The 14994-nt window shown below is 49.9% G+C and overlaps 1 protein-coding gene across 3 annotated transcripts in view; it reads left to right on the top strand.

Annotated features, from left to right (window-relative positions):
- XXYLT1 (xyloside xylosyltransferase 1) overlaps window positions 1-14994 on the top strand; it is a 192874-nt gene that overhangs the window by 102077 nt on the left and 75803 nt on the right. For all 3 annotated transcript variants that reach the window (XM_003895310.4, XM_017956113.3, XM_031663905.1), the window contains exon 3: window positions 10963-11095. In XM_003895310.4, coding sequence (XP_003895359.2) covers window positions 10963-11095 — 133 coding nt within the window. The remainder of the gene's footprint in view (window positions 1-10962; window positions 11096-14994) is intronic.

Here is a 14994-nt window from a genome sequence, read left to right as displayed (position 1 = left end):
CCTCAGCCTCCCGAGTAGCTGGGATTACAGGTGCCCGCCACTATGCCTGGCTCATTTTTGTATTTTTAGTAGAGATGGGGTTTCACCATGCTGGCCAGGCTGGCCTCGAACTTCCAACTTCAGGTGATCCACCCGCCTCGGCCTCCCAAAGTGTTGGGATTACAGGTGTGAGTCACCGTGCCTGGCTCAACATAGTAATAACTTATTTAGACAAGAATCATCAATGGATGCTAAAACAAACAGGTAAGCATTTGTTAAGAAATGGGATATTGTCAGAGTCTTAAAGTATCACCCCACAAAATGTTGTTGTTACAAAGAGAAAAATGGTAGCTCGACTGTGATCAAAGCTAACGTCACCAGTGATAGGACAGTCTGGCACCATGTGTCTGCCGGTGTGGCGCTGTGAGAACGCAGCATTGCTTCCGCGGCTTTCCTGACAAAGATGCACAGCCCGCTTCTAGTCAGGAGGAGACGTCAGGCAAACCCAGACTGAAGGACTTCTACCAAATAATTGACCCATGGCCCGGCGCGGTGGCTCACGCCTGTAATCCCAGCACTTTGGGAGGCCAAGGCAGGCGGATCACAAGGTCAAGAGATCGAGACCAGCCTGGCCAACATGGTGAAACCCTATCTCTACTAAAAATGCAAAAATTAGCTGGGCATGGTGGTGGGCACCTGTAATCCCAGCCACTTGGGAGGCTGAGGCAGGAGAATCACTTGAACCCGGGAGGTGGAAGTTGCAGTGAGCTGAGATCATGCCATTGCACTCCAGCCTGGCAAAAGACTCCATCTCAAAATCAATAAATCAATAAATCAATAAAAAAGTGGCCCATATTCCCCAAATTGTCCTAAGTCCTAGAAGACGAGGAAAGACTGAGGAATCGTTTCAGATAGAACACGTGGGACAGCTACATGCAATCTGGGGCCAGGAACTGTGTTTTTGTTTTTGGACAACTGACACATTTTGAATAGGACTGTGGATGAAATGGTATTGGGTTGTTACTGCTAGTGTCCTGACTTTGATGTAGTACTGTTGTTATGAAAGAGAGTGTCCTTGTTTCTTAGGAAGTGCACGCTGAAATATTTATGAGTTAAAACCTTGTTTTCTCTTTCTTTTTTTGCACTCAGCTGCATTCTGTCAGTTTGGTGCACTGTATTTTATGTCTTTAATTTAAATTAAAATAACTCAAATGTTATTTAATTAGAGGAAAAACTAATGATTAAATGAAATTAAAATTTAATGAAAATTGGGAAATAGATTAATGAGTGCTTAAGTGCAGTTTGGTAAACAGAATCTTTGCAATGATGGAGTCCACTGTGGGAGGTGACTAAGGGGGTTTCTTAGTGGTGAAATGTGTGGGGACGTCTGCTCCTTGAGGCGGGGAGAGTCTGTATTTCCAGTGAAAATTGGAGCCTGGATTCTCAGCAGAGGGGCCAATCCTGTGACTTCCCTGCCTTCCTGTGTCATTCTTATCAGACTCATAACAGGAGGGGCTCCTCTCAGCCTCGGTAAACAGAGATGAAAGCAATGAAACTTCAAGTGTCAGGGAGGCGGCAGCTCGAGAGTGGGGACAGTAAGCCCTGTGTGTGAGGATTCGATGCGGCAAAATATGTGAAGTGCGTAGCCCAGTACCTGAGAGGTAGGTACTTAATTATCTCCTAGATGATAGATCGTCCATCTTTTTTAGAAGATGTAGTATAAACAGTGGTAATAGAACATGACATTTTGTCAGGAGTTCTGGCTCAGGAGACAGGAAAGCTGAAGGAGCCATTTGACCATTGGCTAGTCAGTTTGCAAACTGTCACAGGGTGAAAGATGTTTGCTACTGAAAAGATTAAGGCCATATTTTTTCCTCCTGCTAGAAAAGGTCAGAGAGGTATTTCCGGATTCATAAAGTGGAGAAACTTTTTTCTTTGCTGTGATGTGGGTTTCTAGCACATGGGATGATGTGGCGCCATTCTTTCCACAGCCCTCCATGGTCCCAGGGAGAAGCTGGGCGCTGTGGCTGGGGTTGGTCATCTTCCCCTCGGTGAGAAGCCGGCTGTTCTCTGCCTGGTCCCATTTGCCCTTCCTGGGAGAGGATCTCAGGAGTCTGTGCCTCTCTCTTGGTTGTAGGTGCTTCTGCTGTACTTGGCTAGAGGGGGCTGAGGAAACCCTGTAGCCTGCAACCCTGTAGAGGGTGGTAGGAGGCTGGAGAGCACCACCTGAGAAGGATGAGTCTGCTGGGGGAGAGGAACAGAGACAGGGTAACTCCAGGAAAGAGTGGCGGATTCATTGTTCACAATGGGGAGAACTGCTGCCAGAATATAGAGACCTTCATGTTAGAGACATGAAAGAGGTAGCCAGGGTGCTAGAACTTGAAAACAAACTGTTTCCATGTTTACACAGGAAGGCAGGGAAGTCACAGGACTGGCCCCTGTGCTGAGAATCCAGGCTCCGATTTTCAGTGGAAATAGACTCCCCTTTTCACGGAGCAGAAGTCCCCACACATTTCACCACCAAGAAAGCCCCTTGTCACTTCCCATAACGGACTCCATCATTGCAAAGGTTCTATTTACCAAGCTGCACTTCAGCACGAATTAATTTGTGTTTGCTTAGGCATCGTAGCCAAGGACCCACAGATAAGCGTCCACGTCCATCATGAAATGTGTTTTCAGTGTCAGAATGGAACGAGGTGGTGGTCACACAAGAGGTTGGCCATCAGAAACAATTTCGGGAGGTGTCAGCCGTCTTGGTATGGGTACCCCAAAGTGAGGCATCCTGCTCACAGAACTCCTTGGGCATTGCAGAAACAGTTGTGGGGTTGTGATCCTACTCTGAGGGTCTGTAGCTTGCTGGGATCTGGCCATCTCTGGCCTGGTCCTCCTTGCTAATGACCATGCCTGGATTCCAAGGGACCCAGTGGGACACAAACGCAGGGAAGCAAGGCGGGAACTAAGTATGAGACAGGGGATGGGGGACAGTAGTCCTTCAGGATGGCAGCCCAGGCCTGGCAGGCTTGGATCTTGTTGCTGGACCAACTGGGGACAGCTGAGGGCTGAGCAAAGGTCTGGAGGAGAGCAAGCAAGAGTCTGCAGAAGCACAGCAGCGGCTCCACTGTCCACTGCAGCAAGGAGGCTCCATGAACAGGGAAAGGGGATCTGGATGTGCGGCCGATGACATGGAATTAGTCCCCATCTTGCCACTAGTGACCTCTTGTGACCGTAACAACACCTAATCTCTTTGGGCCTCTATTTCTTGATCTGTAAAGTGGGTGTAGTTACTTCTTGCCTTCTGTGGAAGTACTGCTCGTTCCTGCTCTATGTCAATTCTCTCCTTTTTAATTTACAACCGAATCCCATTTATCTGGGGGTAACCTTATGCCCGTAAAAGAATGCGTTTCATAGCTTTCCTTGTAGCTAAGTGTGACCATGTGACTAAATTGTGCGTAGTGAGATATGAGAAGAAACGCTAAAGACTTCCAGGAGAGATGCTTGAAGAGTCTGCCTCGTTGCAGGACGCAAGGTCAGGGGGTCCTTTCTCTTTGGTCCTTTCAGTTGCCTGGAATGCAACCAAGTTGGCTAGAGCCCCAGCAGCCCCCGTCTTGCACCATGAGGTACCTTGAGGATGGAAATGAGATCAAGGATAACAAAGGAGAAAAGCAGAGGTCGTCTGCGTCTTTGATGACTTCATGGAGCAGCCGTGCGCTCCGTGGATGGCTTAGTCATGCTCTTCTCTGTGTTGAAACCGTTGCTACTAGAGGTATTCTGTGATATGCAGTTGAACCCAATCCACATGGATGCACCTGCCCCCTAGGGTTGCTGTAAGGATTCAATGAGTAAAGCATGGGAAAGAGTTTTATGGGCTGGGAATGCACTTTGAACATTGCAACATGCCATAGAAATATAAGGAATTAGTCCTGTCATTGTCATTGCCATATGAATCAATGGAAGGGGCAAGGCTGCAGTGGACAGGCCCTGACAGGATGCAGGGCCAAGGGCAGGAGCAGGTGTCAGGGGACAGTGTGGGGATGAGGAGCTGCAGGCAGCAGGATGGAACCTTTGTTAGTTTACCTAGTTTTAGACTGAATCCGTAAGGTGGCATGGGCTCAAATGCCACTCAAGAGGGAGAGAGTGGTTGGAAGATGAGATTAGTAACAAGAGCCCATAATTCTGATAAAGAATCTCAAAACGGAGAATTTGGAAAGTTGCACTGTGACAGTTTGGGCAACCAGTGGTATCTGTATCGTTATTTTCAGAAAACACCTGAAATTCTATCCAAAAAGGATTGCTTTCTACAGCTTCCACCCCTGGGGGTCTCTGAAAAAAAGCCTGTTAGCGAAGAAGGAAGACCGAGCACCGTCAGTCTAACTGTTGTGAACAGAGTCCAAATGTGTTCCTACCTCAAATAGGAAAGAATTTAAGCTTTTGGAGACAAAAACAAACAAACAAACAAACAAAAAAAGTGATTATAGCAGACACTAGAGAGATGTAAACTATGGAAAGGCCAGCAGGAACCGTGGATATCCATACCATAGACATGGAAGATTTTCAGATCTCAAATTCCGTTTCCCCTGTGTGTTGAACGACATCAATCCGTGCGTGCGCTATCACTTCATGCTGGCAATAGAAGTGAGAGGGAAATTTACATTGGGTGTCATACGTGCTGTCTTACATAAGTCCCCCAAATTTTTCAGCCAAGTTCAAAATAAATTCTGTCCTATCCTAAAGGATATGATTGATACCTCTTCGGAGAAGGTGCTGAGGAGGAGGAAGGAGACTCATGTTACACTGTTGCTGAAGCAGAAACTGTGTCTTCTCATGATAATTTGTTTGGTCCACAGAACAGGAGCTGGGCGTCGTAAACAACGCCATGGCTGAGCCGTAGTTCACGCTGTTTTTCATGCTTCGTTTTGAGAGGGGGCGAGTAAGGCTGGAAGAAAGTTTGTTGTACAGCGAACATATGCAACTGGCTGTGGTTATTCATTGCAATTTCCTGGACCCAAAACCTTTTACCAGAGCTGCTAACAGGTTGCATAAATCACTCTATGAACTCTGTTTCCTTTCTCCCCCGCACCATCCGAGGAGGGGCAGGCTGCTAATGTGGAAAACATAGATTAGCACAGTGAGAGTCAGGGCCTTCCTGTCTGAGCAGAGCCTACAGAGCTGAGCTTTGGCCATGTCCTGGCCGCGCAGGAGCCCGGAAGGCAGGGCCGCGTGGGCAGTGAAGAGCAGTGCCGCGAGGGCAGTGAAGAGCAGGCACCAGGCTGTGGAGCCCAACAGGCTTGGGGTTTTGAGCCCTACCACTGACCAGCTGCGTGATCTTGGATTATTATACTTCTCGATTTCCTCATTTGTCAAATGGAATTTTTTTTTTTTTTTTTTTTTGAGACAGGGCCTCATTCTGTCACCCAGGCTGGAGCGCAGTGGTGCAGACACAGCTCACTGCAGCCTCGGATTCCTGAGCTCAAGTGATCCTCTTGCCTCAGTCTCCCAAAGTGCTGGGATTACAGGCATCAGCCACCACACCCAGCCAAATAGAAATAATGTTAATCTCAGGGCTGGGCGTGGTGGCTCACACCTGTAATCCCAGCACTTGGGGAGGCCAAGGCAGGCGGATCACCTGAGTTCAGGAGTTCGAGACCAGCCTGGCCAACATGGTGAAACCCTGTCTCTACTAAAAATACAAAAATTAGCCGGGTGTAGTGGCGGGCGCCTGTAGTCCCAGCTACTCAGGAGGCTGAGGCAGGAGAATTGCTTGAACCCGGGAGGCGGGGGTTGCAGTGAGCCAAGATTGTGCCATTGCACCCCAGCCAGGGCAACAGAGCGAGACTCCATCTCAAAAAAAAAACCAAACATATATATATATATATATATATAAAATATATATATATATATGTATCTCATAGAGTGTTTAGATGACTCAGTGAGTATAATGCATTGATACAAGTTGGCTATTGTCATTAAAAGCTGCTTTTCAACTTTTGTGGCATAAAACCCTTTCTTCCAGAAGTTTCTCTATTGGTCCTTGTCAATGAAAGGGACTCCCAATAGTCTTCACACTTTTTGGAGATGAGGGTCTTGCGGGAGGTGGTTGTGACTGGGGTTCTGTCCATGAAGCCCCAGCCACGTACAGATATATCTGGAGTTGTCTGCTGTCTTCACTTTTGATGTGGAAGCATTTCTGGCTCATAAAGACAATAGGACTTCAAAAGGGACTTCAGAGATGTCTGAAGGCTTTTCTCAGAAATGTGCGGTGGATCAAGCAAACTACCGAGTGAGGCAAATCTGTAACTGCTCTCCACCCGGAGCCTTTTTTGCTGAGTTGTCTTAAACAAATTACCGAAACTCTCTGAGCACCAGATTCCTCATCTGAAACTGGAAGATACTAACAGCCACCTCGAGGAGGCATGATGGAGGTTCATGGGCTGAGTCCATGCAAAGCCTTCCCAGGGCCTGGCACACAGACATCCTTTCCCTGCTCCTAGAGGGTGAACATTTGGTCAGGCTGGAGGAACCCCTAGAATCTGTGCCCAAGGCCTGGGACCCTTGGCATGTTCCCTTTCTTCCTTTGTAGCCCCTATTCCTATAGGGAGCCAGCTGCCCTGTGGCCGGGCCTTGTACTGGGAGGGAGATGGAGAAGAGCGCTTTGACAGAGAAACGTCCAGCTCAGAAGCGACCCAAGTTTCTGTTGGATATGAGATCCACCACTGCCAATTCCAACCACACATCCCGTTGGGGACACAGCCTGGGTCTGTGTGTTGCGGGGGCAGACCCTCTGTCACATGCTCAGACCTTCTACCACATGCTCAAACCCTCTGTCACATGCTCAGACCCTCCAGTGCGGGAAGCCAGCCTGGTCTGGCTGATGGAGCACAGGGGAACCATCCTGTCCCATGGGCCTCAAAATAACTCCTCTGGGGTCAGGATCCTCTCACTGTTAGGGGAAGTCTCCACCCCTTTCAGTTGCCCTTTGGCTCCCGCCAGCCAGAGGTGCTACTGAACAGCGATTTAAAAACACCAGAGTATGATAAGGCAGGTGGCATATTGCTGCAATATTTCAAAGTGGACAATGGGAAAATTAGCTCCCTTTCCAGGCAGCTGCTTCCAGGTCCCCAGCCTCATGACGCTGGAGTCACATAGCTTAATGCTGTCATAATTTCCCCTTCTCCCAGTTAGTGGAATTTGGGCTGACGCTCTGCAGTGAAAGCCCTCTAAAGTGTTATAAATATTTATCTCTGCAAATCTCTGAGGCCTTTTCAAAACAGAAAGACAGAGGAGGTGCTTGCGTGGTTCACCTGCCCCTCCCTGAAGGCCTGTTGTGTTTCCCAGGATGGTAGGCACCGTGCTTACCCGAGCATGTCTTTTCTTTGCACCATTTCTTGATCTATTTTGTTGCATGTTGCTTTTTGTGTGTTAAGATGTGTCTGCCAAGAATTGCTTCCGGGGATAGGAGAAGGCAAAGGAGAGGACAGAAGGCTCACGTTTTTTTTCTTCTGGAATTTTTTTTCCTTTTGTTGTTGATTTTTGGGTATCATTAATTACTCACTCTGGGTTGTAATTCCACCCATGGCCAGATGGCATGCTTGTGGCTGGTTTAATTGGATGCTGATGATGAGCTGAGTTGGCCCAAGCCATGTACTGGGAGGGAGATGGAGAAGAGCGCTTCGGCAGAGAAACGTCTGGCTCAGAAGCGACCCAAGTTCCTGTTGGATGTGAGATCCACCACCGCCAATTCCAGCCGCACATCCCCTTGGGAATGTTGGTTTGAAAATCTCCCAGCTGGTACTGGGGCTGTGCATGTGGCCCTCTCTGGTGTGACTGTACAGAGGTATCGGCCGCCAGCCAGGCCTCAGACCCAGGCAGAAGGCGTAGGTGTTCTCAGCCCTGAAAGCAGTCTCCTGGACAGCCAGGAGCTCCTGAGGAGTGCTGCCAGGGCTGTGGCGGCGATGGTGGTGACAGGGTCTTGGAGGTCTTGAAAGCTACACCTTTAGCTTGTACTCACTCGTCTTCTTGCTGATATTTTCACGGGGTGATGCAGATACTCCACGAGCTAGTTGTGTTGGGTGCCCGTTTAGTCTCGTGCACACCCTTTGGTCCATTACACAATGCTCTGTGTTCTCTAGGAGTTTATGGCCCGTGTTGGGAGTAGGTTGGAGGTGATGGGGCTAATAAACACAAGAGCATTAGCTAGGGAGTCGGGAGACCTGGATTCTGAGATCAGCTTTGCCACCTAGCTTGAGTGTAATGCCTGACAGGTCTCTCTTTTTGGGCCTCAGTTTCCTCATCTGTAAAATGGGTAGAGGTGCCTCAGTTATAACCAGGCTTTTCAGATCTGCCATGCTAGATCATTCTTTTTGTTGTGTTTTCTCAAGGTTTGGACGTGGTGGACATTCAGCCAGCCTGGGGTGCTGGCCGTTCTTGTGAGTCTTGTAGATGTCTAGTCTTCCTTTTTCTCAGACATTTTTCCTCATGATTTATAGGTTTCATGTCTTCCTGGCGTTGGGGGCAGTTATCTCAGTCATGTATTCCTTACATTTCGGTGGGCCTACTGCTGTCATTTCAGCTCTCCTCCAACCAGCATCTTCTCTGTGATGTCGCTTCCATGGATCAGTCTCATTCTGTCCTCACAATGCCTTCAGTGTTCTGTGTAACCCTCTTGCCCCTACGTATTTCCCACAGAGACACGGCTACATTAAGGACCAGAGGCCAGATGAACAGGCCCCTTTAGAAACCTCATCCTAATGAATTCCAGCATTCCTAGGAAGCATCTTTCTCTTCAACAGTGGCATTTACAACTTGGCGCCTTAATTCATAATTACATAAAGGGGCTAACCTCCTGGACAGGTGCCTGCACGACAGGGCAGGCTGCTCAGGGGCCTGCTGGCCTCTGGGAATAGAAGGGCGTGGCCTCCCATCTCAGTCGTTCTACATGGGTGTGAAGGGGTCACTTTGTGCTGGAGTTGCCGCCTGTCTCCCTCCTAGTCAGTGGACCTCACCTGGTGAAGTGTTACCAACTTGAAGCTAGCCCTTCCTGGAAGGTGCTTTAGGAAGGAGGAGTTGTAAATAACATCGAAGCAGCTCAGATTCCGGTGTCTTAGGCCTACGTAGGATGTTTCTGGGTTTACTCCCAGCTGGTCCCTAAAGTGCAGGGAAGTGCTCAGGTTTACTGACGGGTATATGAAGACAAGATTAAGACGCTCATCCAGAAGCATCTGATGGTCCTGAGCCCCGCCCTCCCAGCACATTCCCATTCTCAAGGAGACCGGTGTGCAGGTGGCCGTGACCAGAGGCAGCCGTGTGGGGAGCACAGAGCAGGAAGCCATGACTCCTGCAGGGCCTGCCTGGGGTGTTTAGACTGCTTCTTGCAGAATAAGAAGGGTTTAGATGGCCTTGAAAGAGAGAGCACCTGTAGCGGGTGGTGGGCTTTCGATGTGACGATTGACGGGCTGACTAAATGCATGGCTGTTCCTCCCATCAGGAGTCTCTTCAGTCACAGCAAAATTATCCCAAATTCCTTAAATTGCCTTCCCATAAATTCTACCTTTGGCCAGTGTGGTGCTCTGCTCCAGAATTCTGTTCCTCAAGTCACTAGGGTCCCTGTAATACTGTCCATAAGCTATTTCCCACACAAGGCACAGGAGAGCCTCCCCATTTTAGCAATGGAATAGCTGAGGTTCGGAGAAGTAACTTTCCCTGGGTCACAGGCTCAATCAGCAGCAGAACTGGATTCAAGTTGCACTCATGTGTTCTGACTCCCAGGGTGGGTGCCAGGAACTCGCTCTCACCACTTCATCACTGAACCCCGGGTGCCCCCTCTTTGGACCTCCCACAGCCACTCTTCGATTTCAGGCTTCAGCACTGGCCTCTCCCTCTGTTTTTTGCAACCCACGTGTCTCTCTTGAGGGCAGGGTCCTGGTCAGCCTGGTGCCCGGCACAACACCTAGAATCCCGGTCAGGCTGGGCTGGGTGAAGGATGGGGGAAGGACCTTCACCAGTGCCTCCTCCTGCACGTCTAGCCTGGAGTCATCTGGAAGCCATGGAAGCAGGCAGCTCTTAGGTGCCAGGTGATTGTGACATTGAAGAATTTGGGCTCATCCTGTCTTTTAGGCAGTGGATTAAAAACACAGTGGTATCTGAGATCATTCAGCTGTTTCACTCTGTCAGCAGCTTCACTTGACACACATCTGGGTTTGCAGAACGTGCTGATAAAGGCCTGAGGCCATAATGTTTTTTACCTCTGTCTTGTGTGGGTCATTTACCACCTGTGCTCCAAAGAGGAAACACCTGGATGCTTTGAGTGTTTTTTTTTTTCTTTTTTTTGAGATGGTGTCTTGCTCTGTTGCCCAGGCTGGAGTGCAGTGGCACAATCTCAGCTCACTGCAACCTCTGCCTCCCGGGTTCAAGCGATTCTCCTCCCTCAGCCTACTGAGTAGCGGGAATTACAGGCGCCTGCCATCACGCCCAGCTAATTTTTGTATTTTTAGTAGAGACAGGGTTTCACAATATTGGTCAGGCTGGTCTCGGACTCCTGACCTCGTGATCCACCCACCTTGGCCTCCCAGAGTGCTGGGATTACAGGCGTGAGCCACCGCGCCTGGCCCGCTTTGAGTTTTATGTAGGGAAGTAGGGCGTCCACATAAGGTATCATCCAAATGAGATACTTTTGAGAGTGAAATGGTGCACAGTTAACAGTCACATCAGGACAGCAGGCTGACGCTGGAGCATGTGGTCGCCTAGTTTTAAGCAAAATGGATGTCTGCAGTTGGAAGAAAAGACACGGCAGTCGTTTGTGAAGACTAATAGTGCAGAGGGGTTGCTGGTAGATGAAAGGCCTTTTGTTCCAGCGGTAACTTTGCATCATTCACTGACAACAGTAAGAGTCCAGTGCCCTTTTCTCTGCCCTCCGCGTCATTTTCTGTCCATGGCCGAGCCTCCCGGGAGGTGTGCCTGTGTCTCATTGTCCTTTTCTCTTTCCCTCAGAGATCCTGCGGCTCATTCAGCTGGACCTAGACCTGAAGTTTAAGACCAACGTCCGGGAGTTGTTTGAGGAATTTGACAGTTTCCTGCCAGGCGCCATCATTGGCCTAGCCCGGGAGATGCAGCCGGTTTACAGGTGCGTCATGACTGCGGGGGGGCCACCTCCACGACCCTCCCCACCTTCCGCCCTCTCTCTTCTGTCACCCATGGCAGACGGGGATTTACTGGCGTCCCATCCTTCTGCACTTGGTATCTTGGGCACACATTTGTGCTTATTGCTTACAGTTGACAGTATGGGCAGGTGGGTCTGTCCCAAGCCATAGGTGCTACCTCGTTATTTTGGGGGAGTTTGTGGCCTTTTTCTTCGGAAAAGCCCAGTTGTTTGGTTGTTGGATCTGCTTAAGTTCAGAATTTTAAAACTTTGGGCTTTGTCTTACAGAGGAAGATTTAACTTCCCTTCTAGTGACCAACTGGGCTTTCTTGGCCCCTGAGTCACCAGTGACCCCTATTCTCCATGAGCAGAGTGGGTGGACTGGTGGTCTTGTAGGGAGGGAGGGCGGCACAGCGTTGGAACACAGACTGGCATCAGTTGTCGGCACGAAGAAGCACATTCCAGGTGATGCCGCGTTTGGTTGTCAAGCGTGTGTCGTGGAGAAACTCCAGGACCTGAGAACCGTTCTTGAACAGTCACTGTAGCGCTATTTGTAGTAGCCAAAACTGAAAACGACTGAAACGTGCTACTTAGCGGAACGGATAAATAAAACGCATTCGTTCAATGGAGTGCTATACAGCGACGGCAAAAAAGGGAACAGCTCTGCGCGATGAGAGCGAAACTAACCTGGAGGCTTTAGGGATGAACGCGCAGGTGCGGAGAATGGGAAAGGAGAGCCAAGGGGGCGATGCCTCCCAGAGCCTGCGTGGCGGGCGGTGGGGGACGTGGGGCTCGGTTGGCTCTGGAGAGCCGCAAGGTCTTATTTCCTCGCTTGGGTGTTTGGCTTCATGTTTGCGTGCACTTTTTTGTATGTTCTTGTTCTACATCTTACAATTAAAAAATAAAAAAAAAAAAGGAAAGGAACAGCTGAGGCGGGTTTTGACTAAAGTAAACCAGGCCCGTGGCCCTGGGTCTGAGAGTTTCACGTTGCTGGCTGTTTCTCCAGCGGGTAGAGCGACAGTGCACCCAGAGCAGAGCTGCCCGAGTTTGCGCGGAAAGAGCTGGGAGTTTGCCGTCCCGCAGGCAGGCCCCGCTCTTTGTTCTCAGTGCACACCATGATGCTGGCCCCCTGCAGACCTTCCTGGAGGGGGGCCCAGTCGTTGGAGAGCTGCAGAGTACAGGCCACTAGTGAGTCAAGAGCCTGTGTTTCCCTCAGAGGGAGGGGTGAAGAGGCAGCTTCAGCTCGGTTGTGGCTATTTGCATGACCCAGATCACATAACAGGAAATTCCTGCAAGGCCCCTGAATGAGCTGATAACTCCTTGGGCTGTGTGGACTTTTCTCCCTTATATAATCCTCTCACGTGTTGCCCCAGAGTCACTGGGTAGGCCTCTTCCTCTGAGGTCAGGGGTTGGCGACTTAAGAGGAGAGGGTTTGGGCAAACACCTGCCATCTTAACTGTAGAAGACTCCCCACCTTCTTCCCCCGCCTTCTTTCCCGGGAAGATCTTCTGGGGCCCTTGATCCAACAGAGGGAGGTGATAGTGTTCACAGCGGTGAAGCCATATGGGTCTGCAGCACCCTCACTTCCTGCCTCCTCAGAAGAAAGAATTTGATGGAGGGGCCTCAGGCAGAGGGAGAGACCAAGGCAAGTTTTAGAGCAGGACCCAAAGTGTATGAAAAAGCTCTAGACCAGGAATGAAAGGAAATAAAGTACGCTTGGGAGAGGGCCAGTGGGTGACTTGGGAGATCGAACGTGCTGTGTGACTTTCGACTTGGAGTCTTACACAGTGGCATGGTTCTTGGGTGTGCGTTACTCCTCCCGTGGTTCTTCCCTGAGGGTGGCCTGCCAGGTGTGCTTACTGAGGTTGCGCACACACTCGCTGGGGCCGTTCTTCCCTGACCAGTCCAGCCTTCCGAGAGGAGGGGCCACCATTTTGCCTCCTAGTGCCCATGCTTGAGCCTACGTGCCCAGCTCCTGAGATCTTACCAGGAAGCTGCTGGTCATCAGTTTCAGGTTCTTTCTATCTGCTGGGACCCTGCCTTTCCCTGGCACTGGCTGCAACCAATTATCACTTTAGAGCGACAGTTGACAACTGCCTGACCATCAGCTGATGGTCGCCTAACATTCCTGGTGATGGTGGAGCCCTCTCCTGCCCTGCTCATGTCTGACTAGCTACCTACTGTAACAACAGAGGGAGCCTCAGAGCCCCAAGCCCTAGATACTAGTCCCAGCTCTGCCTTCTTGGGCCTTTGTTCCCCCACCTGAGAAGGAGAAGAGCTGAGCTCTAAGTCCCCCCTTCCTTGGCTCTGGCACTGAGGGTCACAGCCCTTTGGACCCTCATTGTCCTGCCTCTGTCTGGAAGTTACCTGTCTGCTGGTGAGCTCTTTAGGGATCAGAAAGAACTGATATCATGGGATATTTAAACTGGGCTGAGTGTTAAATGCAGTTACAGCTCCAGTGCCTTCAAGGTCTGCTTTGGAATCTTCTCACGTCATATAAGTGGAAACTTGGAAACCCCATCATGCTTAGACAGGATGGGCCAGAATTTGTGTTTTCTGTAGATCTAGGATTTTATAAACAGTGCAACTTAAAATCAGTTTAATTGTCTGGACTTCCCGAAAGAAAGCTCTGAAAGATTTTAGATTCGAAATGAAACTAAGATTTTCTTACCTTGAGCATCTTTAATGTTCATTATGTTATGATAACGATGAGACTCCGCTGCCGCGGAGTCCGAAGAATGCCATTTGCAGGGCCGGGGCCCTCAAACATCAACAGAGACTTACACTCCTTTACGTGCTGCCTCTGTCCACCCCTCAGCTGAAATGCTTCGAGAGACCTTTAGTCTCTGGAACTGAGTCTGCAGATGACTGCCCTGCACTGCCGTGCGCCCCGCTGGCTCTGGGGAATTGCCTGGTAACATTTGCAGTCTCATGCTGGGGCTGGGAATGGCTTGGTACTGGCTGGTCGACAGGGAATTGAGTGTGGTTTTTGCCTTCTTCAGTCTTCTTCAGAAGACTGGGGCACTCTGGGGACCTGGGAGATCCAGCGTTAGTTGTCTGCTGCTTTGGAGTGTTCACCTGGCTGGCAGTCGGGCTCGGGTGGGGAGGCCGAGAGAAGGAAGAGGATGGGAATGGAAGGGGAGAGAGGAAGCAGGGACAGGGCAGCCAGCCTTGCTCTTGAGCAGGCAGTCTGAGCCCCTGGGCTCAGCCATTGCTGTTTTGGGGGATGGGCAGCCCGGCCGTCAGACTGCTTCCCACAGAGGAGGCCTCTTACCCCTGCCTGGGACTTCCATGGAACTGGCAGTGGGCTCTGACCACCAACGGGTCTCCCCAGAGAGGAGAGTGAGGGGGACAAGTGTTTTAAGAAGAACATGCTAGCATCTATATGAAAGGAAAATTTAAAAACAAAACAGCACGAAACCAAATCTTGACTAGGTAAGCAGGCACATTTTGACCTGGAAACTTGCTGAGCAAGAACAGATTTGGATCTTCCCAGCTGTGTCATTTTTATAGTCACTTGTCCCATAGTTATTTTACCTCAAAATCGCACATTTTAAGTCATTTTTTTATGGCAGTCTCCCCTGTGTTGTGTGCCATGAATGTTAGAAGCTTGGAGGAGGTGGGGGAGGAGAAGTTATTCCCCATTGTCCATTTGACAAATAGTTTTTTTCACGTTGTTTCACAATCCCCACCCCCCCCAAATTTTTATATTTTCTGTGTAAATCTTACAGGATTTTGTAATCCGAGATCCATGGGACTGACCGTGTTTTCTGGAAAGGGACACGGGGATCATGGGATATTAGTGCAGGGAGAGAGGAGCCTTTCTCTCTTGGGTCCCTGTTGAGATTCTGTTGTGTCCAGCATCCCGTGACCTTCCCCATCTG

This window comes from Papio anubis, chromosome 2, assembly GCF_008728515.1.
Source record: "Papio anubis isolate 15944 chromosome 2, Panubis1.0, whole genome shotgun sequence".
In the NCBI taxonomy this organism is placed as follows: domain Eukaryota; kingdom Metazoa; phylum Chordata; class Mammalia; order Primates; family Cercopithecidae; genus Papio; species Papio anubis.
The sequence above is the reverse complement of the archived record's forward strand: the minus strand, read 5'-3'. Positions and strand labels throughout refer to the sequence as shown.